Source organism: Salmo salar, chromosome ssa03 (assembly GCF_905237065.1).
Source record: "Salmo salar chromosome ssa03, Ssal_v3.1, whole genome shotgun sequence".
In the NCBI taxonomy this organism is placed as follows: domain Eukaryota; kingdom Metazoa; phylum Chordata; class Actinopteri; order Salmoniformes; family Salmonidae; genus Salmo; species Salmo salar.
This window is the reverse complement of record NC_059444.1, coordinates 41,052,709-41,079,893: the sequence shown is the minus strand read 5'-3', so window position 1 is coordinate 41,079,893 and position 27,185 is coordinate 41,052,709. Positions and strand designations below refer to the sequence as shown.

Sequence of the window (27,185 nt, the reverse complement as noted above, 5' to 3'; positions counted from 1 at the left end):
AGAGGGGGTATATAGAGTAGCACTGTGTGTACGCTTATAGTCTAATGGACTGTGTAATAGATTGTCTGTAGGATCTTAGGTCTGTTCTTCAGCATCTATTTATAGTCTAAATATAAAGCCCATATTATGGGGTGGATGTGGTTCACTAAGCTATAATATAATGTGTGAACAACTTTCTCAGAAAAAGGAAAGTCTTTGACTATGCGGTTAAATGCATAATTGCACACATTGAGATGTCAATCAAGGATGTAATACAAATAAAGAATATATTTCAATGTATTTTAATATTTACAATATAAACACAATTTACAGTATAAAATGCATATAGACTTCAGTAAAAAAATAATCATACACAGGACATCTAGCCCTGGTAGTGTACAAAGAGGCTGGACCTGTCTGTTTGCACTCAAGCCATACAATTTCATCCAAAAGTAAGATTTCCATGAAAATAGAACACAGTTGAGTGTAAAGGCAAGTTACAGAATTTGGGCCATTCCAAAAAAACATTCAGGCAGTTTAAACAACAAAACATTGTCTTTCATAGCAGACTAAGTAAACTTGTTTCATTATTTTGGTGGCCTTGTAGTTTTGCCATAGATGGTGTTTACAATAGCACACAGTCAGCATAACAGAAAGGCACTTGTGTCAAACACAGCACTCCAGTTTTGTAAAGGAAAGAAAAGAAGTACAGGGCCAGCCCCACATAGGACTGTTTACTCAAAAACAAACACCCTACCAAGCGTTATAAAGCTTTAATATAACAAATATAACCACGGTAGTACCAGCTACATTATTACAAAATAATAGCACAACATGTTTTCAATATATTTATGTATAAAAAAATGTCATGTTTAAATATTTAAATAAAAAGACCGATAGGCCTAATCAAAAGAGGTACGAAGAGCACCCCTTAATAACCCCCAATCAGTCATCGTGTACATCAATCACATCACAGATGTCTCTTCATGTGAAGCGCGAGGTGGTCGGACCGGGAGAAGGCACGATCACACAGGTGGCACTGGAAGGGCCGGTGACCGGTGTGTTTGCGGAAATGGCGGGTCAGTTCGTCGGAGCGAGCGAATTTCCAGCCGCAACCTTCCCAGCCACAGTTGTATGGCTTTTCACCTGGGGAGACAGAACAAAAGAAGCATAAGCTCTCTTGAGTAGGCCTACAGTTATTCTCCAAGAATATGGCCCTGTAATATTATACGGTGCCGCGTAATGGTGTGTAATGTTACATGTTATGGTGCATAATGTGCTAAAAAAGCAAAGATATTTATCTTACCAGTGTGCGTTCTGTGATGCGCCTTCAAATGCGAGCTCTTGGTGTAGGTCTTTCCGCACCCAGCGAATGTGCAGGTGTGTGTCGCCGTACGCTTCCGTGGCCAGGTGCGGCGACCTCTCTTTGGTTTGGACTCCAGCAGCTCCAGCGGAGAAGATGGGGGCGTCAGCAGTACCCTCTGTGTGTTCAGTTGCATGCTGAGTCCCTCCTCGTACACTCCGAACTGGTGAGCACCTTGGTATGGTCCAATCTGCATCTGGGTGGCTTGAGGCGCCTCGGGGTGGTGGTGTGGGTACGTCGCTGAGGAGTGGTAGTTATGTGGGAATCTCATGGAGTGACACATCGGGTCCTGCTGGGGGCACTCGGAGCTCCCCTGATCGTTGGGGCTGAGCGGTGGCGTCATGTTTCTGGCTGCCCGCGGGGAGATGGCTACTCTCGGCTGCTCGAAGGACATCATGCACGGCACGTTGCCCTCTTGCTTGATTTTCGGACACCTCTGGGGAACCATGCCCATAACAGGTCCATAACCATCCATGGAAGGTTCCACTTTGATGTTATCTAAAATGTCCTGTCCTGGAAACGGCGCAGAGTTCACATACAACCTTCCTTGGATGCTGGAGGTGTTGCGCGTAATACCGACCACGTTGTTCTCCTCCTCGTACCTGAGAAGCTCCGCCATCAGGCTGGTGCTGTAGGGGGGAGGCGGGGAGCTGTGCTCACTGGACGGGTAGGATGGCATGGGGTTCTCGGTGGTGAACAGGTTGCCTGGATGATCCGCCGAGGACATATAATACTCCGCTAAACCTGCTCCCAGCGCAGCGGTAGTCATGCTGTCTGAGCCAGTGGTGTTGGCCAGAATAAAATCCAGATCTAAGTAATTGCAAAGATCCCCGTCGTCCTTTCTCCCGATACTGGGACAGTCCATGTTCTGTACTATATCAAGCATGGAGCAGCTGGAATAAATGGGTTTGTCTATCTCGCTTTTCCACTTCTGCAACAACCAAGAGGATTACGGCATTAGACATAAAACACACAGCTGAATCTCAAACAGAAGGCTATGAACATAAACGTTTTAGAGGTCTGTAGGCTTACTTACATGTTCACAACTTTTGGTTTGGTTTGCAAATGTCGAGATGGATGGCAAAATCACCCGGGATAAAGACATTTTAAAAAGATTAGACTGTATTTTATGCCAAAATTGATTCAGTGAGTGAGTGCCCTTTTGCGCTCACCTCGCACCAGAATCAGTGCGTTCTATCTAACTGTTGCTCTTCCAAAGTTGCGCTTCAAAATCATGAGCAAGTTTGAATGGTAGTAGGAGGTTCTCCAAGCTTATAAATATGATAGCCGAGTAGCTGGACCAATTGTGCGCAGCCGAGGAAATACGTTCAGGATGATGGTAAATTTAGCTCCGGTATATAAAGCAGTCCTCCAAAGAGCTAAGTTAATGCGCTCTGTCAATTCAATTCAAGGCACTTTATTGGCATGGGAAACATATGTTAACATTGCCAAAGCAAGTGAAGTAGATAATATACAAAAGTGAAATAAACAATAAAATGGACAGTAAACATTACACTCACAGACGTTCCAAAATAATAAAGACATTACAAATGTCATATTATGTATATATACAGTGTTGTAAAGATGTGCAAATAGTTAAAGTACAAAAGGGAAAATAAATAAACATAAATATGGGTTGTATTTTACAATGTTGTTTGTTGCCCTTGTGGTCAAAGGTCACACATATTGCTGCTGTGATGGCACACTGTGGTATTTCACCCAGTAGATATGGGAGTTTATCAAAATCGGGTTTGTTTTCAAATTCTTTGTGGATCTGTGTAATCTGAGGGAAATATGTGTCTCCAATATGGTCATACATTTGGCAGGAGGTTAGGAAGTGCAGCTCAGTTTCCACCTCATTTTGTGGGCAGTGTGCACATAGCCTATATTTTCTTGAGAGCCAGGTCTTCCCACGTCTTCCCAGGTCTTCCCTTTCTCAATAGCAAGGCTATGCTCACTGAGTCTGTACATAATCAAAGCTTTCCTTAAGTTTGGGTCAGTCACAGTGGTCAGGTATTCTGCAACTGTGTACTCTCTGTTTAGGGCCAAATAGCATTCTAGTTTGCTCTTTTTTTGTTAATTACTTGAAACATTGGAAATAATTATCTTTTTGTTTTCTCATGATTTGGTTGGATTTAATTGGGTTGCTGTCTGTCTCTCTCCCCACTCTGCCTTTCAGGCGAGCATATAAAGCTCTGGGGAACCTACCTCCACAATGATGACGCAGCCGAAGTGAAAAGCTCCCCCCTGCCAGACTCAATTATTCATTGCTGCGACTTGCTTGCTAGTTGAGATTTCTGATCACGTTAGGCTGCGTTTCATTTCATTTTTTATGTCGGTTTGATCGCGGGGGAGGCACTAGTAATGTCTGCAGTTTTCTTTGCCAAAATTAGCCACTTTCCCATGTCTTATTCGACTAGTAGTTGTTCTGAAATGTTTTTTTGCTTGCCTACATTTAACTCCCTCTTCTATGTTTAATATAACACACATACATGAATTATTAATTTGGTTGCCTATCCTGACGTGAAGTTTGTTCTATATAAAGTATTTGACTCTGTGTGCCACAGAAACTATTTTACTTTAGCCACAAAATAAGGAAATTAGAAGGTGGGTTTCAGAAAGGCCATTTTTCTGAGCGAACAGGGAACAAGGGAATAGTATAGCTTTCTTGTAACATAATTGTTTAAATACATGTGTTTTAGTGGCCATCGAGTCAGAAGTTGGATCAAAGATAACCTTGAAAGATCCATATAAATGTTTTTTTTAATCTACAATTATATTAAATTAGAAATTGAACATACCAGTGTTTGAGGAGAGTGACTGCTATTTCTTCTCTTATGATAACATCTTTGTCCGTATTTGAAAAGACAATTGACTCCTCCTTCAGAACACATTCAGCAAACTGGGAGAGAAATTTGATGGGCATTTCAGTTTTCCGCAACAAAATTATGTTACACTTAAGATTCTAATTCGCAAGTATACAACGACACAGCTATAATATAATTTGACAGTTCTGTTTTGCCTTGTAGTCAGTATACTTTCAGTAGGTTAAATGTACATTACTTATACTCTTATACTTACCTTCAAGGCAAAGACCCCACAAGAAGTAACATTTGTTGGCATGGGTGAGGAATTACCACACCCACCTGGAGTGTGGGTGTGGCATGGGTGAGGAATTACCACACCCACCTGGAGATATAACACCCCTTCTCTCTCAGGAATGATCTGAACATATATGTTAATAAAAGTACAGCATTTTGAAACACTTTATTTATTGCAATATATAGATTAATAACAGTGGGGAATCTGAGAATGCAGGGATTCCAACAGGGTGTGGGTTGAAGTAGTCAAAACTGGAGCTGACAAGGCTCTGATTTAGCATCTTGGGGGCATCGATGGATGGTGTGGAGGAAGAAGCAGAACGTTCAGGTTAGGGTTGGAATGTAAGTTACATGTTATCATCTCGGATTATCTGACATCTGAGGCATTCCCTCGGATGAAGAGCATCTCCGTCTTGCTGATTAGGTGCTGTCATCCAGGTGGAAATGTCACCTGCATATCTGATGTAGGAAAAGAGATAAGAGATAAGTTCTTATTTTTTCTATTATTATAACAGTTTACTCATGTTGATGTATATATTTTAACTTTGTTTTTCGCACAGAGTACAATTTTTGGATTTATTATTCTTATTATTTTATTATTACTACTCTACCTACATTCTTAAAAACTAAAACAGAAAAAGTGTAAAAAAAAATTAAGGAAAATCCATAAGAGGGAAAAGCAAGATGGGATGGGGGATTGAGGAATGGGTAGTGAGAATAGTAGAGGGCTCTGAAAACTATTATTGCTGAAATAACCACTTCCTTTTATGACTAGAGTCTAATACTTCCAGTGGCACACATCAGAGGGCATGATAGGTCGCCAAAATGATTCTGAAGTGTGCGAGGCCTTGCAGTCCCAAGATAGAAGTGGGGGATTTCGGCAGGCAAGAAAATGGCCTTTCTGAAATCCACCCCCTCCCACCTTCTAATTTCCTTATTTTGTGGCTAAAGTCAAATACTTTCTGTGGCACACATCAGAGTCAAATACTTTCTATAGAACAAACTTCACGTCAGGATAGGCAACCAAATTAATAATTAATGTATGTGTGTTATATTGAACATAGAAGAGGGAGTAAAATGTTGGCAAGCGATAAACATTTCAGAACAACTACTTGTCGAATAATGCATGGGAGGGAGGACTAATTTTGGCAAAGAGATTTATTTATTGACTATACACCTGAAAGAAATAGCCAAACTGAAAACTGCAGACATTACTAGTGCCTCCCCCCGCGATCAAAACGACATAAAAATATAAAATGAAACGCAGCCTAATGTGATCATAAATCTCAACTAGCAAGCAAGTCGCAGCAATGAAGAATTGCGTGCACATTCACGCAAAGGGGGGGGGGGGGGCTTCTGGCAGGGGGGAGCTTTTCGGCACAACAGGGTTGTAGAGTCGAAAGTTGGAAAATACTTGCAAGCAGGGGTGTATTCATTAAGGAAACTGTTTACTATTTAACCTCTATGGGCTAGGTGGGACGCTAGCGTGCCACCCGTGGTGCACTCCATCAACAGCAGGTGCATTTCAAGAGCGGCAAATTTGAATCCAAATAAATGTCAAAATTCAAATTTTTAAAAAATACAACTATTTTACACCATTTGAAAGATAAACCTCTCCTTAATCTAACCACGTTTTACGATTTCAAAAAGGTTTTACGGCGAAAGCATAAATTTAGAGTATGTTAGGACAGTACATTTACAAGAGTTGTGTGTAATGTTTTGTCAAGTCAAAGACAGGGTCACCAAAACCATAAAACCAGCTAAAATGATGCACTAACCTTTTACAATCTCCATCAGATGACACTCCTAGGACATTATGTTAGACAATACATGCATTTTTAGTTCTATCAAGTTCATATTTATATCCAAAAACAGCGTTTTACTATGGCATTGATGTTGAGGAAATCGTTTCCCTCCAATAACCGGCAGTCAAGTCAGCGTCACAAATTAAATAATTAAAATTAGAAAACATTGGTAAAATATTATATTGTCATTTAAAGAATTATAGATTTACATCTCTTGAACGCAATCAACTTGCCAGATTTAAAAATAACCTTACTGGGAAATCACACTTTGCAATAATCTGAGCACTGCACCCAGAAAAATACGCGTTGCGATACAGACTAGACGTCATGTTGGGGAGATCTAAAATCGAAAATACTATGTAAATAATCCATTACCTTTGATTCTCTTCATCAGATGTCACTTCCAGGTATCACAGGTCCATAACGAATGTAGTTTTGTTCAAAAAAGCTCATCATTTATGTCCAAAAATCTCCGTCTTGTTAGCACATGATCTAAGCCAGCCGGACTTCTCGTCATGAACGAGGGGAAAAAATATATTTCCGTTCGTTCAAACATGTCAAACGTTGTATAGCATAAATCATTAGGGCCTTTTTTAACCAGAACATGAATAATATTCAAGGTGGACGAATGCATACTCTTTTATAACGTATTGGAACGAGGGTACCCAACATGAACTCGTGCGCCAGGTGTCTAATGGGACATCATCGTTCCATGGCTCTTGTTCGGTCAGATCTCCCTCCAGAAGACTCAAAACACTTTGTAAAGGCTGGTGACATCTAGTGGAAGCAATAGGAAGTGCCAAAATATTCCTAAGCCCCTGTGTTTTTCAATGGGATAGGTTTAAAGTCAATACAACACATCAGGTATCCACTTCCTGTCAGAAAATGTCTCAGGGTTTTGCCTGCCAAATGAGTTCTGTTATACTCACAGACACCATTCAAACAGTTTTAGAAACTTTAGAGTGTTTTCTATCCATATATAATAAGTATATGCATATTCTAGTTACTGGGTAGGATTAGTAACCAGATTAAATCGGGTACATTTTTTTTATCCAGACGTGCAAATGCTGCCCCCTAGCCCTAACAGGTTTTAAGAACCAAAGGGAAGCAAATGGAAAAACGAAACAGGGAGGGACCTAACTGAATTGGTCAAATATAAACTCTGTTGCAAAACGGACTAAACGTTTTGCAACAGAATCGGTGTAAAGATTACACCCCTGGTTACACACACAGTTGAAGCAGTAAGTTTACATACACTTAGGTTGGAGTCATTTAAATTAGTTTTTCAACCACTCCACAAATTTCTTGTTTACAAACTATAGTTTGGCAAGTCGGTTAGGCCATCTACTTTGTGCGTGACACAAGTAATTTTTCCAACAATTGCTTACAGACAGATTATTTCACTTATAATTCACTGCATCACAATTCCAGTGGGTCAGAAGTTGACATACACTAATTAGACTGTGCCTTTAAACAGCTTGGAAAATTCCAGAAAATGGCTTTAGAAGCTTCTGATAGGCTAATTGACATCATTTGAGTCAATTGGAGGTGTACCTGTGGATGTATTTCAAGGCCTACCTTCAAACTCAGTGTCTCTCTGCTTGACATCATGGAAAAATCAAAAGAAATCAGCCAAGACCTCAGAAAAAAATGGTAGACCTCCACAAGTCTGGTTCATCCTTGGGAGCAATTTCCAAAGTCCTGAAGGTACCACGTTCATCTGTACAAACAATAGTACGCAAGTATAAACACCATGGGACCACGCAGCCGCCATACCACTCAGGAAGGAGATGCGTTCTGTCTCCTAGAGATGAACGTACTTTGGTGCAAAAAGTGCAAATCAATCCCAGAAGAACAGCAAAGGACCTTGTGAAGATGCTGTAGGAAACAGGTACAAAAGTATCTATATCCACAGTAAAACGAGTCCTATATCGACATAACCTGAAAGCAAGGAAGAAGCCGCTGTTCTAAAACCGCCATAAAAAAGCCAGACTATGGTTTGCAACTGCACATGGGGACAAAGGTCGTACTTTTTGGAGAAATGTCCTCTGGTCAGATGAAACAAAAATAGAACTGTTTGGCCATAATGACCATTGTTATGTTTGGAGGAAAAAGTGGGAGCCTTGCAAGCTGAAGAACACCATCCCAACCGTGAAGCATGGGGGTGGCAGCATCATGTTGTGGGGGTGCTTTGCTGCAGGAGTAACTGGTGCACTTCACAAAATAGATGGCATCATGAGTAAAGAAAATTATGTGGATATATTGAAGCAACATCTCAAGACGTCAGTCAAGAAGTTAAAGCTTGGTCGCAAATGGGTCTTCCAAATGGACAATGACCCCAAGTATACTTCCAAAGTTGTGGCAAAATGGCTTAAGGACAACAAAGTCAAGGTATTTGAGTGGCCATCACAAAACCCTGACCTCAATCCTATAGAATATTTGTGGGCAGAACTGAAAAATTGTTTGTGAGCAAGGAGGCCTACAAACCTAACTCAATTACACCAGCTCTGTCAGGAGGAATGGGCCAAAATTCACCCAACTTATTGTGGGAAGCTACCTGAAACGTTTGACCGAAGTTAAACAATTTGAAGGCAATGCTACCAAATACTAATTGAGTGTATGTAAACTTCTGACCCACTGGGAATGTGATGAAAGAGAGGAAAGTAGGGTTGAAGAGGCAGAATCAGGAGACAGGAGGGAGAAGGAGTGAGCAAAAGGGAGAGATGATAGGATAGAAGAGGAGAGAGTAGTGGGAGAGAAAGAGCTAAGATTGCGATGGCACATGACCATCTGGGTAGGGGCTGAGTGGTTAGATTTGGAGGAAAGGGAGAGAGAAAAGGAAACAAAGTAGTGATCATAGACCTGAATGGGGGTTGCAGTGAGGTCAGTAGGCGAGCATCCTCTAGTAAAGATGAGGGCAAGCGTATTGCCTGCCTTGTGAGTTGGAGGGGATTGGGAAAGGGTAAGGTCAAAAGAGGCAAGAAGAGAGAGGCAAAGAGAGAGATATTAATTGAAGGCAGACGTCGGGAGGTTGAAGTTGCCAAGTATGAAGAGCGGTGAGCCATCATCAGGAAATTAGCTTATCAAGGTGTCAAGCTCATTGAGGAACTCTCCAAGGTTACCTGGTGGGTGATAGATGACAATAATGTTAAGCCTCGAGTGGACAAGTGACAGTGACAGCATGGAATTCAAATGACGAGATGGATAGGTGAGAAAATATAAAATCTTCACTTAAGAGAAATTAGTAGACTTGTGGCACCACCCTTAGCTATGGCTCCTTGACTTTCATTAGTGCTAGGATGCTTTGTCACTGCTCAGCAGACTTGCCTAAATGCAACTATATCAGGTGCCAGGATCATCTGAAACTGTTTTCCCATTGGCACCCCAGTCTCCTTTAGTTAACAAAAGGCACATCTCAATTAGTGGTCCAGGTAAGTCATGACATAGCACAAGTGGGGTCGGTCCTCTTTTGTTCTTATTTTTCTCCTCTTTTGTTCCTCAAGGAAGGGGAGGCTGATGACATCATGACTTCCCATCAAACCAATTTCTTGAATGTAGTTGTGTCTCAATTTATTTATTGTTTTACCCTTTAATAGGTGTTCTTTACTGTATGTATACTTGGGATATCACATTTAAACAGGAACAGTTCAAAAATCACTGGAAGTATTTTATTCATTTATTTTATTATTTATTTAGCTCCTTTGCACCCCATTATTTCTATTTTTACTTTGCACTTTCTTCCACTACAAATCTACCATTCCAGTGTTTTACTTGCTATATTGGATTTACTTTGCCACCATGGCCTTTTCTCCCTTATCTCACCTCATTTGCTCACATTGTATATACACTTATTTTTCTACTGTATTATTGACTGTATGTTTGTTTTATTCCATGTGTAACTCTGTGTTGTTGTGCTTTGCTTTATCTTGGCCAGGTCGCAATTGTAAATGAGAACTTGTTCTCAACTTGCCTACCTGGTTAAATAAAGGTGAAATAAATGTATTTTTATTTTTTTATGGCTTCTATGACCCAACCTATTCAGGTGTAAGTAATGAATGGTGGTTGGAATCGGTGGTCAGAATGTTGATGGGGTTGATGACGTTTGCATTACCGCCTTTAGGGCCATTGGTTTCATTTATGACGGCCCAAGGACCTCCGACCCAACACTATTGTTTTCCTTACCAAGTATGTTGTTTTGTTTTTCTGTGTTTTACCAGTAGAAGTCTGCCACCAAGAAGAAAGCAATATTTGCCTGTTCTGCTTTTGATGCCAGTAGTCTTGGAGGCTAATTAGGTCGTGGTATTGCAACAGTCTTTTTTATTTCAGATATGTTATTGTGACACATTCTATCATGATATTGTGACAAACAAAATGCTACATATTTTTTATCTCACTTTTATCCCACTTATGTTATGGCCTGATGAACGAGATTAAATAAGCATAATGTCATCTCAACAATAATCAGTTAGGCATACAACTGACACATAGGCCTCAAGTTTTTCTTCTTCTTTTGCCTGAGGACTTTTATTTGCTGGAGTCTGTGTTTTGTTCTGTGGAACGTGCGTCAGTTCCAGTAGTCCTGGAAAGGAAGCGGAAGAGTGTGTTTGCGTGTGTGCATGTGTGTATGTGTGTGTGTGTGTGTGTGTATGTGAGTGCCTGACTGTCTGACCCTAACCCTGGCCCTAACCCTAACACTAACACTTGTCCCTGGTCTTCTGTCTGACCACTTCCTCTCAGGGTGTGAATCAGACAGCTCCGTCCCAAATGCAACCCTATTTCTTACATAGTGCACTAGTTTTGACCAGAGCCCTATGGATCCTGGCCAAAAACAGTGCACTATATAGGGAATACGCCACATTTTGGGACGCATCCAGACAGCTCTCTCTAAGCTTTGTGACACTGAACAGTATGCTTGTAGCTAACGAGAGTGTGAGGAACTCAGCTTAGTTCAGACAGAGTGAGACTTGACTTACTTGACTTAAATTCTACAATCAAAAAGTCCTAAATGAGCAAAAGGCCTTCTCAACAAAAGCCTGATCCACCATCTTTACCGCTGAGCTCTCATGTAAGCTTGCGAGATCAGGATGGTTGAACGAGGCTACCTCAACAATGCCTCTTCACTGAAGCTTGTTTGGACAGTTTTCTTCAATTTGTTTTTTAGTTGCATCTTTAAGGTATAATTCATTAATAAATGGATGAAATGGACCATGATTGATCAAATGTCTTGAGGATGCAGATGAGTAGAGCATTCGCATAGGCCACTCGAGCTAATTGAGTTTAGTTTGCTTGACTCTGTAGGTCGGAGTTATTTGGCTATAACCTGTCCACTCTAACATAAGCAAGTCTGCTGAAGAGGAACCACGTATGAACTTGTTGTTTTGAGTGACAGTGACAGGGTTGTATGTTGATGAGTAATGATTCCACAGAACAAGTAGCACCCAAAGAGCTGGTTTTCCTTGAATTAAAGATGTACACAATAGTTTGACTATTGGGCAATACAAAATACAATTTCACAACTATGCACTGACTAGAAGGAATAAATATATACTGTACCAGTCAAAAGTTTGGACACACCTACTCATCAAAACTATGAAACTACATCAAAACTATGAAGTAACACATATGGAATCATGTAGTAATCAAAAAAGTGCTAAACAAATGAAAATATATTTTACATTTGATTTTCTTCAAATAACCACCCTTTGCCTTGATGATAGCATTGCACACTCTTGGCATTCCCTCAACCAGCTTCATGAGGTAGTCACCTGGAATGCATTTCAATGCATTTCAATTAACAGTGCCCTGTTAATTTAATTTGTGGAATTTCTTTCCTTCTTAATGCGTTTGAGCCAATCAGTTGTGTTGTGACAAGGTAGGGGTGATATACAGAAGATAGCCCTATTTGGTAAAGTCCATATTTTGACAAGAACAACTCAAATAAGAAATGAGAAACGACAGTCCATCACTACTTTAAGACATGAAGGTCAGTCAATCTGGAAAATGTCAAGAACTTTGAAAGTTTCTTCAAGTGCAGTAAAAAAAAACTGGCTTGATGATGAAACTGGCTTTCATGAGGACCGCCACAGGAAAGGAAGACCTAGAGTTACCTCTGCTGCAGAGGATAAGTTCATTGGAGTTAACTACCTCAGAATTTGCAGCCCAAATAAATGCTTTACAGAGTTCAAGTAACAGACACATCTCAACATCAACTGTTCAGAGGAAACTGTGTGTGTGAATCAGGCCTTCATGCTCAAATTGCTGCAAAGAAACCACTACTGAAGGACATCTATAAGAAGAAGAGACTTGCTTGGGCCAAGAAACACAAGCAATGGACATTAGACTAATGGATATCTGTCCTTTGCTCTGATGAGTCCAAATGTGAGATTTTTGGTTCCAACTGCAGTGTCTTTGTGAGACACTGAGTAGGTCAACGGATGATCTCTGCATGTGTGGTTCCCACCGTGAAGCATGGAGGAGGAGGTGTGGGGGTGCTTTGCTGGTGACACTGTCTGTTATTTATTTAGAATTGAAGGCACACTTAACCAGCGATAAGCCATCCCATCTGGTTTGCACTTAGTGTGAATGTCATTTGTTTTTCGACAGGACAATGACCCAACACACCTCCATGCTGTGTAAGGGCTATTTCACCAAGATGGAGAGCGATGAAGTGTTGCATCATATGACCTGGCCTCCACAATCACCCGATCTCAAACCATTTGAGATGATTTGGGATGAGTTGGACCACAGAGTGAAGGAAAAGAGGTGAACAGGTGCTCAGCATATGTGGGAACTCCTTCAGGACTGTTGGTGAAGCTGGATGAGAGACTGCCAAGAGTGTGCAAAGCTGTCATCAAGGCAAAGTGTGGCTACTTAAAATAATTTGTTTAACACTTTTTTGATTACTACATGATTTCATATGTGTTATTTCATAGGTTTGATGTATTCACTATTATTGTACAATGTAGACAATTGTAAAAATGAAGGAAAACCCTTGAATGAGTAGGTGTGTCCTTACTTTTGACTGGTACTGTAGGTCTGACATACTGGTACACATCCTACCCTTCACTACACAGAGAGGGCTGTCAATTCCATTGTAACCCACTCCTTATCTCGGTGTTACATTTATATAATCTCTGTCATGAGCTGGAGCTGGAGCGGGAGAGCGAGGGTGAGCTGCACAGGCCAGGAAGGTAGGACGTCCTGCTAGAGAGTCAGTGAGGAGGGAGTGTGTGTGTGTGTGAGAGTGAGTGGGATTCTGCTCCTGCTCTAGGCTTTTATATGATGGTTATTTTTAACCACACACCCCCTGGCCTGTCTTATTACACTATTTCCGCCGCAGGCCACTCATTTTCCTGCTCTCTCTCACACACACACACACACACACACACACACACACACACACACACACACACACACACACACACACACACACACACACACACACGGCCAAATCCCAGAATGATAGCATTCAGAGACTTACTCCTCCTGTTGGAGGGGAAAAAATTAAAAAAGAGGCGGAGGGGGAAAGAAGAAATGTTAAACCGAAGAAGGTTAGCACGTGCCAATGAATGGCGTAAGATTCAAAGACTTGGCCCTTATCCTGTTCTAATTTAAGTTCACCTCAAATATTTGTGGAAAGGAGAGAGAAAGACCTGTGTTCACAGTTCTGACATCTGTAGGACTAGGCTACGCAAAGAACAGTCAAGACTAAAGGCACCCTATTCCCTACATAGTGCAATACTTTTGACCAGAACCCTATTGGCCCAAAAGTATTGCACTATATAGGGAAAAGGGAGCCATTTTGGATGCAATTTAGAATCATTCCCATGATTAAAGAACCAAAAACTTTCAATGTTAAAAACAAAACCCCAAACAAACAAAAAACTAATTGAAAGAACAATCAAAAGTTGGCACTGTGGGGACAAAAGCTATCTACCAAGTTTTATGTCTATAGTGTTGCATAACAGTGTCTGATTGCATAGTTACAGTAATATTGTTTACTACATGTGTACATAACATGTTTCCACCAAATTGTTAGTGATAAATACAATCATAAGCCCAAAGAAGTCTCCCCGAAACCTTACAAAATCTTAAGATATGATTAGTCTTTCTTGAGATGACAAATTTGACAGATCTAGACTTTCTGCGATTTAGACTTTCTTTACACATTATTAGTAACACGTTTGAAGGTAAGACCCAGGTGCAGACAATGTCGAAGTCACAAAAGCTTATTAAATCGAACACGGGCAGTGAATAGTGCAGGACGGCAGGCAGGCTCAGAGTCAGGTCAGGCAGAGTTCAGGGTCAGGGCAGGCAGAAAGATCAAAACTGGGAAAACTAGAAAACAGGCACTATAGACAGGACAGGAGCAAGGGGAAAAACGCTGGTAGGTATGAATGAACAAAATTAACTGGCAACAGACAAACAGAGAACACAGGTATCCAGAGTAGCGGGGCAAAGGTATGGGACGGCAGACAGGGTCAGGGCAGGCAGAGGTCGGTAATCCAGAGTAGTGGGGCAAAGGTACGGGACGGAAGGCATGGTCAGGGCAGGCAGAAAGGTCAAAACCAGGAAAACTAGAAAACAGGCACTATAGACAGGACAGGATCAAGGGGAAAACGCTGGTAGGTATGAATGAACAAAACAAACTGGCAACAGACAAACAGAGAACACAGGTATAAATACACAGGGGATAATGGGGAAGATGGGCGACACCTGGAGGGGGATGGAGACAATCACAAAGACAGCTGAAACAGATCAGGTGCTATATGTGTACTAGTGCCCTGCATCCATCCTCATCAGTGTGTGTGTGTATATATAAATATATATATACACACACACACAATATGATTCCAGTGTAAAGTGTAGGAGACACACAGAAGTGGTAATGATTAAGGTTAAATAGTACATTATTATGAGCTGTGTGAGGTTTTGTGTAGTAAATGTCCATATTGATAGTCTCCGCACACACACACACACACACACACACACACACACACACACACACACACTCAACAGCACCTCTGTACTAACACACATTCCACAGTCTGATAGGACCCTAACCCAAACTTAGGTCTCAGAGACCAATTTAGCTTTCACTATGTGTTAGGGAAACCCACCTCTCCAAAGTATTTAGCTCTCACTTTCCTTAACGTGCTAGTAACAACTACATGTGGATATAATTGAGTGAAAGTGAGAGAGGTAGAGTGAAAGCAGTGTAGAGGAGAGATGGGGCCCAATTTATTATCTGTTAACATTCAGAATGATACTGGTTTCTTGGCATGCCACACACATGCCTGTGCTGGCTGTGCATTTCTTTTCTTTCTCTCAAAGTGCAAAGAAAGGCTATTTTTCTGTTATTAATGAGAATGGTTTACATGAACCTGTCACGGCTGTCTGAAGAATCGGACCAAGGCGCAGCGTGTGTATCGTTCCACATTTTAATATAATTGTGAAACTATGCAAGACATAAATAAACTCAATAACAAAACAACAAACTGTGATGAAGAGGTGCAACATACACTAACTCAAAACAATCTCCCACAAACCCAGGTATGAAAAACAACTACTTAAGTATGATCTCCAATTAGAGACAACGATGACTCTCTAATTGGAGATCATCCCCCCAAAAAACAACATAGAAATACAAAACTAGAACATAACAACATAGAAAATCTAAACTTTTTTATTAACCCAACCACCACCCACCCACTCTTTGAAGGACACAAATATATGTTTTTGTTTTACAGCTTTTTTGCTATTTATACATTTTGCATATCACACTTTACATATACATTTTACATACATGGTACTTTTACATACAGCAATCACATAACACTAATAGATTACCGAACATGAGCTCTTTAATCCCACACCTCAGCCACTCTCAGCCCATCCCACCCATCACCGTAGACCACCCTCGTTTGGTTTCCATGTGCCATACATTTTTCAATTGTGCTGTTATGTTTTACATGAATTTTGAACTTTTGTAATCGTATAGTATTCACATACTGTGAGCTAAAAATGAAAACCTTTACTACGAGTATTATTATATTATTGATTGATTGACTATGGCTTTCCAAATCTATAGTTATTTGTAAGGTTAATTTTAAGTGAATGTTGTGATTTTTTTAACCATTCCTGAACCTGTGACCGGAAACAAGCAACATCGGGCAATACCAGAATAAATGATCTAGTGATTCTGTCTCTTTACAGCTAAATCTACAGAGCTGAGATTGTTGTATGTCCCATATATGTATCATTCTGTTGGTGGCAAGAATTTTGTACAGTAATTTAAATTGAAAAACTTGAAATGTTGAATGTTGTTTCTTTGTATCAGTTCATATACCATGTGCCATGGAGTCGGTGCATCAAAAATCTCTTCCCATTTATTTTGCAACCTGTATGATGCAGCTGTGAATTTTTTGTCCTCAAATCAAACTGGTATATTTTTCTATTTATGCCAATCCTTTACAGCCAGTTTGCATCTTTAATATACATGTAAGGCAGACAAACAAGTTCTCTACTTTCTTCCTCTTCCACTTACCTCCTCCATTTTAGCCATAATGCTTTGGATTGATCAGACATTCCCATATATTTTCGATAGCTGCATATGTGACATAACTCCACCATTTCTATTCATAATATCATTAATAAATATAATATATATTTTTTATAAAATCCATAAAGAATGTTCTTTTTATCAATCAGTATATTTGAGTTTAAACATAATATTTGTTGTAATATTTGTTCTATCTTTTCTGGAGGATAAAATTGAAATTGTAACCAGATTTGTATTGCTTGTTTAAGAAAGGGCAATACTTTAAACAAAGTTTCATTTTAAATTAGTCGGAAATTAGAAGCTGTAATCTGTATGAAGGCAAAAAGTATATTTTTGAACAAAGGTTGAGTCTTTCTTAATAACCTGCTGGAGAACCAGTTTGGGTTTAAGTATAACTTATGTATGAGTGAATCTTTTAGTGAGAAGTTTAATGTTTTAATATTTAATCATTTTAGCCCCCCCAAACTCATATTCATTATATAAATAAGTATGTTTAATTTTGTCTGGCTTAGTGTTCCAAGGTTAAATATTTTTTGCTCATATGATTTAAAAAACGAGTCGTCTGGAGTAGGCAGCACCTGTAACGGCTGTCGTAGGAGAGAGAGGACCAAGGCGCAGCAGGTTGTGTGCTCATCATTATTATTTATTAAAATGTGAACACGGAAAAACATTAAACAAAGAAACGACAGGAACAGTTTTACAGGCTATAATCACAAGCAGTGCAAAATCAACTACCCACAAATCCCCAGATGAAAACACGCAACTAATATATGACTCCCAATCAGGAACAACGACGTACAGCTGTTCCTGATCGGGAGCCACACAGACCACACAGAAATAAACAAACTAGAAAACCAACCTAGAATACAAAACCCAGAACATACACCAAAACCCCGTAATACATAAATAAAACACCCCTCTACAATACTCATAACCCCTGAAACACATAAAACAAATACCCTCTGCCACGTCCTGACCAACCTACAAATACAAATAACCCCTATACTGGTCAGGACGTGACAGTACCCCCCCCTAAAAGGTGCAGACCCCGGATGCACGACAACAAAAAAATAAAAATAAACCCCTAACTAAAGGGAGGGAAGGGAGGGTGGCTGCCGTCAACGACGGCACCTGTGCTACACCCCCCCTTCCCAACCAACCTATACTGGAGGTGGCTCAGGTTCTGGCCTACTGTCCTCCAGACTGTAGGCAGGCTTTCTTGACTCCAGACCGTAGGCAGATTCACTCGGTTCCGGGCCGTAGGCAGACTCATTTGGTTCCGAGCTGTAGGCAGACTCACATAGTTCAAAGTTATAGTTAGACTCACTCGGTTCCGGGTCGCAGGCAGACTCACTCGGTTCCGGGTCGCAGGCAGACTCACTCGGTTCCGGGTCGCAGGCAGACTCACTCGGTTCCGGATCGCGGGCCGTCTCCCCTGGTTCCGGACAGTGGGCCGTCTCACCTGGTTCCGGACAGTGGGCCGTCTCACCTGGTTCCGGACAGTGGGCCGTCTCACCTGGTTCCGGACAGTGGGCCGTCTCACCTGGTTCCGGACACTCTGGACGAGGCACTGTTGCCGGATACTCTGGACGAGGCACTGTTGCCGGATACTCTGGACGAGGCACTGTTGCCGGATACTCGGGCCTGGTCTGACGCACTGGAAGCCTGATGTGTGGGGCTGGTAGTGGAGGTACCAGCCTGGGGACACGCACCTCAGGGCTAGTGCGAGGAGCGGGAACAGGCTGAGTAGGACTAGGCTGACTCACTGGAAGCTTGATGCGTGGTGCTGGTACTGGACGTGACAGACTAGAGGTTCGCACTTCCGGGTCAGCACGAGAGGCGGGAACTGGAAAAACTGGGCCATGGAGGTGCACAGGTGGCCTTGATCGCACCTGCACAACCCGTCCTGGCTGGATGGAACTAGCAGCCCTGTACGAGCGGGGTGCTAGTACAGGGCAAACTGGGCTGTGCAGGGGCCTGATGGTTACTGTGTGTAGAGCGGGCATAGGGTAGTCTGGTTCTAGGAGGCACACCGGTGACCAGACGCGCTGCGCAGGCATCCTCCTACCAGGCTGGATGCCCACTCTAGCACGGCATCTGCGAGGGGCTGGAAAAACTCGCACTGGACTGTGCGTTTGTATGGGCGAGATCGTGCGCACTTCTTCATAACTCGGCGCCCTCCACTCCATACACTCCTCCATATAAGCACGGGTAGCTGGCTTAGGGCTCACCCTTGGCCCAGCCAAACTACCCGTGTGCTCCCCCCAAAAAAATGTATTGGGGGTGCCTCTCGTGCTCTACCTGCCTCCCAGGCAGGTTGTCACAGTGGTCCAATAATTGTTCCCATGTCCAGTCAATCCTTGACTCCAACACCTCCAGCGACCAGGATGCCATCTCCTCCCGAGCGCGGTGCTTCCTATTGTCCACCTGTTGTCGCTCCTTCCTCCGCTGCTTGGTCCGTTTGTGGTGGGTAGTTCTGTAACGGCTGTTGTAGGAGAGAGAGGACCAAGGCGCAGCGGGTTGCGTGCTCATCATTATTATTTATTAAAATGTGAACACGGAAAAACAGTAAACAAAGAAACGACAGGAACAGTTTTACAGCTATAATCACAAGCAGTGCAAAATCAACTATCCACGAATCCCCAGGTGAAAACACGCAACTAATATATGACTCCCAATCAGGAACAACGACGTACAGCTGTTCCTGATCGGGAGCCACACAGACCACACAGAAATAAACAAACTAGAAAACCAACCTAGAATACAAAACCCAGAACATACACCAAAACCCCGTAATACATAAATAAAACACCCCTCTACAATACTCATAACCCCCGAACCACATAAAACAAATACCCTCTGCCATGTCCTGACCAACCTACAATTACAAATAACCCCTATACTGGTCAGGACGTGACAGCACCATTAGTGAGTAAGTAAACAGTGATAGAACCAAAGAGTTAATCAATGTGATTTTTCCATAAATAGACAAGTACTTACCTTACATTTACATTTTAGTAATTTAGCAGACGCTCTTATCCAGAGCGACTTACAGTAGTGAATGCATACATTTCATTTCATTCATTTTTTATTTATTTTTATTTATTTATTTATTTTTTTAATACTTATTTACCTCTCCATGGTTGCAGAATCATATCTATTTTTGCAAACTTTCTATTGAAATTAGTTGTGGTAAGTTCATTTATATTTTTTGTGATATGAATGCCAACTATGTCTACTTCACCATCCACCCATGTTATTGGTAAACTACAAGGTAGTTAACAATCCAATACGTAATATGGTACACTTGTCATAATTGGGTTTTAGTCCAGAGAGGCTAGAAAAGAGATCAAGATCTTAAATGAGACAGTGCAGGGATCCAGATTGTGGATTTAAGAAAAAACTTCAGGCATTGGCATACATTGACTCTTTTGTTTTTAATCCCTGGAATTCTAACTCCTTGATGTTTTTGTTGGATCTGATTTCAATAGCTAGCATTTGATGGCCATAATAAATAGATATGGAGACAACGGACAGCCTTGTTTTACTCCTCTTAATAGCTCAATACTTTCTGAGAAGTAACCATTATTTACAATTTTACATCTGGGGTTGCTGGACATAACTTTAACCCATTGTATAAGAGATTCACCAAAATTAAAGTAGTCGAGGCATTTATACATAAATTCTAGTCATACTTTATTGAACACCTTTTCAAAGGCCTGATATTTTTGTTTCATCATGTTCAATTGTTTCAAGTAATTGTCGTATATTATCTATATATCATCCATGTAAAAAACCTGTATAATCAAAATGAACAATATCTGGAAAAACCTGTTTAATTATATGTGCTATGCATTTCGCCAGGATTTTAAAGTGTAAGAGGCCTCCAGTTTTTTAAATGGACTGGATCTTTATACTTACCACCTGGGTCCTGTTTCAGTAGTAATGAAATCAGACCTTCTTTTGAGTAGCTGAAAGTTTACCATTTTTATAGGAGTAGTTAGAACATGCTAATAATGGATCTTCGAGTACATCAAAAAAGGTCTGATATAACTCTACTGGGATACTATCAAGCCCTGGTGTTTTTAAAGACTGAAAGGATTTAATTGCCTCAAGGATTTCTTCCTCTGTAAATTGGCCTTCACACAGGTCTTTCTGTACATTGTTCATTTTACTTTATTGTTATTAGGAAAGACATCCTTACAGTTAACATCTTTCAGAGGAGATGGAGGAGAATGAAAGGAAAACATATGCTTAAAATATTTTGCAGAGCCCCATCTGTTTTAAGCCCCACATTTTTAGCATAAATAAAATAAATTAAAAAAGTATACATTTTTGGGGGGCTTGCCTGTTTTGCATGTTATTTTGGCATTAATACATGTCACATATCAGTTTGTGTCACGTCCTGACCAGTATAAGGTTAATTGGTATTGTAGTTTGGTCAGGACGTGGCAGAGGGTATTCGTTTTATGTGGTTCGGGGTGGTGTGTTTTGTTGAAGGGGCATTTGGTTTAAGTATTCCGGGGTTTTTGGGCACTGTTTGGTTTTCAGGTATTCTATGATTTGTCTAGTATGTCTGTTTCTATGTTTGGTTAATTGGGGTTGGGACTCAGTTGAAGGCAGGTGTTGTCTATCTGCCTTTGATTGAGAGTCCCATATATGAGGGTGTGTTTGTGTTTGTTATTTGTGGGTGATTGTTCTGAGTTTAGCCTTGTGCCTTACCAGACTGTCTGTATTTCGTTCGGTCATTTGTTTTGTTATTTTGGTACGTTCATTTTGGAAGTTAATAAATCTCAAGATGAGCATACACATACCTGCTGCGTTTTGGTCCTCCATTACAGACGACAAGCGTGACAGTTTGCAAACAATGTAAAAAAAGATATACATCATTGAGTTAATAAAGCTGCATGGTCCCTTTTTTGTTTTCTTGAGTAAGGCAGCTCCAAAATGCAGGTGTTTCAGCCTAGCTCAGTGCTTTTTGTGGTGGTGGGGCAAGCCAGCAGAAAATACGGAGTGTTGCATCGGGATTGGCTCAGTGTTCTGTCACTCATGGGGACACTATGTCATTGCCAAGTCTAAGGGTAGCGCTCTAAAATTCTAGCCCCTTGGGTGCTGCCATAGAGTTACATTAGAATTGCCCATCCAGGAAGGTTAAAGGTCATTGGACACAGATAAAATGACGTCAAATCAAGTTATATCTACAGTAGCTTTGATTGGACTTGTTACGTCCTGACCAGTATAAAGGGTTATTTGTTATTGCAGTTGTCAGGACATGGCAGGGGGTGTTTGTTTTATGTGGTTCGGGGTTTGTTGGGCTATGTTATTATGTAAGAGGGGTGTTTGTTTAGAGTGTTCCGGGGTGCTATGGGGGTTTGTGGGTAGTTGTCTCCTGTTTTGTGTCTGTGCACCTGACAGGACTGTTGAGTGTCGTTCGTTGTTTTGTTTGTTTTTCCTTCTTTTGATTTAAAACCTTTTAGGGCTAGGGGGCAGTATTTACACGGCCGGATAAAAAACGGACCCGATTTAATCTGGTTATTACTACTGCCCAGAAACTAGAATATGCATATAATTATTGGCTTTGGATAGAAAACACCCTAAAGTTTCTAAAACTGTTTGAATGGTGTCTGTGAGTATAACAGAACTCATATGGCAGGCAAAAACCTGAGAAGATTCTGTACAGGAAGTGCCCTCTCTGACCATTCCTTGGGCTTCTTGACTCTTTTTATTGAAAACTTAGGATCTTTGCTGTAACGTGACACTTCCTACGGCTCCCATAGGATCTCAGAACCCGGGAAAAAGCTGAATGATGTCGAGGCATCCCCTGGCTGAAAAACATTAGCGCCTTTGGTAAGTGGTCCATCAGAGGACAATGAGACTGAGGCGCGTGCACGAGGCGACCCCATGTTTTTATTTTCTCTCGCTTTGTACTAAAACACGGTATCCCGGTCGGAATATTATCACTTTTTTATGAGAAAAATTGCATAAAAATGTATTTTAAACAGCGGTTGACATGCTTCGAAGTACGGTAATGGAATATTTAGAATTTTTTTGTCACGAAACGCGTCGGGCGCGTCACCCTTCTTTACACTTCGGATAGTGTCTTGAACGCACGAACAAAACAGAGGATATTTGAACATAACCTGTTAGGGCTAGGGGGCAGTATTTGCACGGCTGGATAAAAAAAATGTACCCGATTTAATCTGGTTACTAATCCTACCCAGTAACTAGAATATGCATATACTTATTATATATGGATAGAAAACACTCTAAAGTTTCTAAAACTGTTTGAATGGTGTCTGTGAGTATAACAGAACTCATTTGGCAGGCAAAACCCTGAGACATTTTCTGACAGGAAGTGGATACCTGATGTGTTGTATTACCTTTAAACCTATGCCATTGAAAAACACAGGGGCTGAGGAATATTTTGGCACTTCCTATTGCTTCCACTAGATGTCACCAGCCTTTACAAAGTGTTTTGAGTCTTCTGGAGGGAGATCTGACCGAACAAGAGCCATGGAACGATGATGGCCCATTAGACACCTGGCGCGAGTTCATGTTGGGTACCCTCGTTCCAATACGTTATAAAAGAGAATGCATTCGTCCACCTTGAATATTATTCATGTTCTGGTTAAAAAGGCCCTAATGATTTATGCTATACAACGTTTGACATGTTTGAACGAACGGAAATATATTTTTTCCCCTCGTTCATGAAGTGAAGTCCGGCGGGCTTAGATCATGTGCTAACAAGACGGAGATTTTTGGACATAAATGATGAGCTTTTTTGAACAAAACTACATTCGTTATGGACCTGTGATACCTGGAAGTGACATCTGATGAAGAGAATCAAAGGTAATGGATTATTTACATAGTATTTTTGATTTTAGATCTCCCCAACATGACGGCTTGTCTGTATCGCAACGCGTATTTTTCTGGGCGCAGTGCTCAGATTATTGCAAAGTGTGATTTCCCAGTAAGGTTATTTTTAAATCTGGCAAGTTGATTGCGTTCAAGAGATGTAAATCTATAATTCTTTAAATGACAATATAATATTTTACCAATGTTTTCTAATTTTAATTATTTAATTTGTGTTGCTGACTTGACTGCCGGTTATTGGAGGGAAACGATTTCCTCAACATCAATGCCATAGTAAAACGCTGTTTTTGGATATAAATATGAACTTGATAGAACTAAAAATGCATGCATTGTCTAACATAATGTCCTAGGAGTGTCATCTGATGGAGATTGTAAAAGGTTAGTGCATCATTTTAGCTGGTTTTATGGTTTTGGTGACCCTGTCTTTGACTTGACAAAACATTACACACAACTCTTGTAAATGTACTGTCCTAACATACTCTAAATTTATGCTTTCGCCGTAAAACCTTTTTGAAATCGTAAAACGTGGTTAGATTAAGGAGATGTTTATCTTTCAAAGGGTGTAAAATAGTTGTATGTTTGAAAAATTTGAATTTTGACATTTATTTGGATTCAAATTTGCTGCTCTTGAAATGCACCTGCTGTTGATGGAGTGCACCACGGGTGGGACGCTTGCGTCCCACCTAGCCCATAGAGGATAACTATGGATTATTTTGAACCAAACCAACATTTGTTATTGAAGTAGAAGTCCTGGGAGTGCATTCTGATGAAAAGGTAATAACATTTTTCTTATAGTAAATCTGACTTTGGTGAGGGCTAAACTTGGTGGGTGTCTAAATAGCTAGCCCTGTGAACCGGGCTATCTACTTAGAATATTGCAAAATGTGCTTTCACCGAAAAGCTATTTTAAAATCGGACATAGCGAGTGCATAGAGGAGTTCTGTATCTATAATTCTTAAAATAATTGTTATGCTTTTTGTGAACGTTTATCGTGAGTAATTTAGTAAATTCACCGGAAGTTTGCGGGGGGTATGCTAGTTCTGAACGTCACATGCTAATGTAAAAAGCTGGTTTTTGATATAAATATCTACTTGATTGAACAAAACATGCATGTATTGTATAACATAATGTCCTAGGATTGTCATCTGATGAAGATCATCAAAGGTTAGTGCTGCATTTAGCTGTGGTTTGGGTTTATGTGACATTATATGCTACCTTGAAAAATGGGTGTCTGATTATTTCTGGCTGGGTCCTCTGCTGACATAATCTAATGTTTTGCTTTCGTTGTAAAGCCTTTTTGAAATCGGACAGTGTGGTTAGATTATCTTGTCTTGTCTTGTCTTTAAAATGGTGTAAAATAGTCATATGTTTGAGAAATTGAAGTAATAGCATTTCTAAGGTATTTGAATAACGCGCCACAGGATTCCACTGGCTGTTACGTAGGTGGGACGATTTCGTACCACCTTCCCTAGAGAGGTTAATAAAGAATATGAGTATACACGTTCCCGCTGCACCTTGGTCCAATCCTTACGACACCCGTGACAGGACTGATCATGTCAACATCATACTTTCAAAATCTTAGCAAGCAGTCATCATCATGAATCAAGTCGACAATCTACTGGCAAATCCTTTTTAATCCTTGTCATATGAAGAGAAATAATGAAGAGAAATTATAGAAAAAAATTTGCTCATTGGCCATTGGACATAAACATTACACAACAAGTTGGAAATCACAAATTCAACAATGAGTGGTTTGGAAGGAATCAATGGCTAACTGCAAGCATTGCAAAGCAATCATTAGCGTCCTATCCAGTGGAGTGGCTGTGCGGTCCCAAGTCTAAGATTAAGGGTCTATTTTCCTATTTAAAATTAGAAACATTCAACCTTGGTCATGCTGTCAATGAAGCAAGATTTGTGTCGCGCTCAAAACAACTGTTAACTCGGAACTGCAAAATCTGACTTTAGTGAGTTCAAGACACCTGGGAACTCTGGAAAAACGAGCTTTGACTAGGAAAATATGCTTTGAACTGTCACCCAACTCGGGCCTCTTTCTAGAGCTACGACCTGAAGATCACTGACATCATCATGATTCAACCTTTTTTTCCCCCAGAGTTCCTAGTTGGCTTGAAAGCACCATAAATCCAGAGAATGCCCGACTTTGATGACAAAGTTTGATGACAGAATTTGCCCACAAAGGACCGCCACGCTATCTTCCTGTTCAAGTGAGCACAGCACAACAAGGTGAGTCCAAAAATGTCTGGATAAATGATGTAATATGCCAGGGAGATATGTATACTGTATCTAAGGAATTAATACTAAGTGTATGTTATGTAGTAAGCTGTTAGTAGCCCACGTGCCTCACCCTAATAATTTGGTCTATTCTGACCTCTGAATTTCACCTACTTTTCTAACTTGTTGGTGCACATGTAACCTATAACCTGTTTTTGAGAAATGTAATCATCGAATATTGTAAGAGCTTTCATTGTCTGCTTATATGCCGCCTTTATTTATCCTACGGTTCTTCCTTTGTGTACAGGGAGAACACTGTAAGAACGGCCCATGTTCTGTATTTTGTCACTGTACATTTCAAAAGTGCTGAACAAATAGTTATATTGACTACGTCCGTCCTAGCTCACTCATGCATGTCTTAATCGAAATTACGGATTGCCTCATATCCGATTGTCGTCCCCTTATGCCATAGTTTGTACATCTCAATTGTCAGTAGAAACCACATTTGTTTAAGCAAGTCAGCCATATCAGCTATGTTTTTTTAAAAGGCAGTAAATGAGGCAGAATGAACTGTTTCGCTGCCAGATAAGGCTACGCTGATAGCCAGGTTTAGCAGCGGAAAGGTGTTGGGACAGCTGTTGGGACTCTGCTGTTGGGACAGCTTTATGTAGGCCATAACAGTAATGTATTGTTTAGTGATATGTTGTGTAGTGGCTTTGCTGGCATGCATCCCACTCTTTTTTCCCCCACCAAGATTTATAAAAAAATTTGTAGCATTTCTATGTAGAAGATTCAAGAAAAATGTTGTCACGCCCTGACCTGAGAGAGCCGTTTTTCTCTGTTTGGTTTGGTCAGGGTGTGACATGGGGTGGGCATTCTATGTGTTGTATTTCTTTGTGTTGGCTGAGTATGGTTTCCAATCAGAGGCAGCTGTCTATCGTTGTCTCTGATTGGGAATCATACTTAGGCAGCCCTTTTTCCCTCCTTCTGTGTGGGATCTTGTTTTTGTACTGCTCAGTGAAGCCTGCAGAACGTGACGTTTGGTTTTTCTTTGTTTATTGTTTATTGTTTTGATTGAGTGTTTTGAGTTATAATAAATATTAATATGAGCACTTACCACGCTGCACCTTGGTCTACTCCTTACGACGATTGTCACAAATGTTGTGAATTTTTGCTTAGTTTCATCCATTTTGCTTTATTTTTGTAATAAATTACACTTAATCATTCTTGAATAAGTTCCTCCAATTCTTTTGATTTTCCTCTAACTTATTTTT

At 40.7% G+C, this 27,185-nt stretch overlaps 1 protein-coding gene across 1 annotated transcript; it reads right to left on the bottom strand.

The window, feature by feature from the left end:
* Window positions 1-265: 265 nt before the first annotated feature.
* On the bottom strand, window positions 266-2,577 carry LOC100286404 (Krueppel-like factor 2). Its single transcript, NM_001146353.1, has 3 exons — window positions 2,379-2,577; window positions 1,286-2,273; window positions 266-1,125 (listed from the first exon to the last, which is right to left on the bottom strand). The coding sequence occupies exons 1-3, from the start codon at window positions 2,445-2,447 to the stop codon at window positions 950-952; spliced, it is 1,233 nt and encodes a 410-aa protein (NP_001139825.1). The 5' UTR covers window positions 2,448-2,577; the 3' UTR covers window positions 266-949.
* Window positions 2,578-27,185: the final 24,608 nt, after the last annotated feature.

Excerpts from the sequence above, each read along its gene's own strand:
- LOC100286404 (NM_001146353.1), bottom strand. The coding sequence starts at position 2,447 with ATGTCTTTATCCCGGGTGATTTTGCCATCCATCTCGACATTTGCAAAC. Across the intron at positions 2,274-2,378 it reads AAACCAAAAGTTGTGAACAT|AAGTGGAAAAGCGAGATAGA; the intron begins GTAAGTAAGCCT and ends TGGTTGTTGCAG. Across the intron at positions 1,126-1,285 it reads GCATCACAGAACGCACACTG|GTGAAAAGCCATACAACTGT; the intron begins GTAAGATAAATA and ends CTGTCTCCCCAG.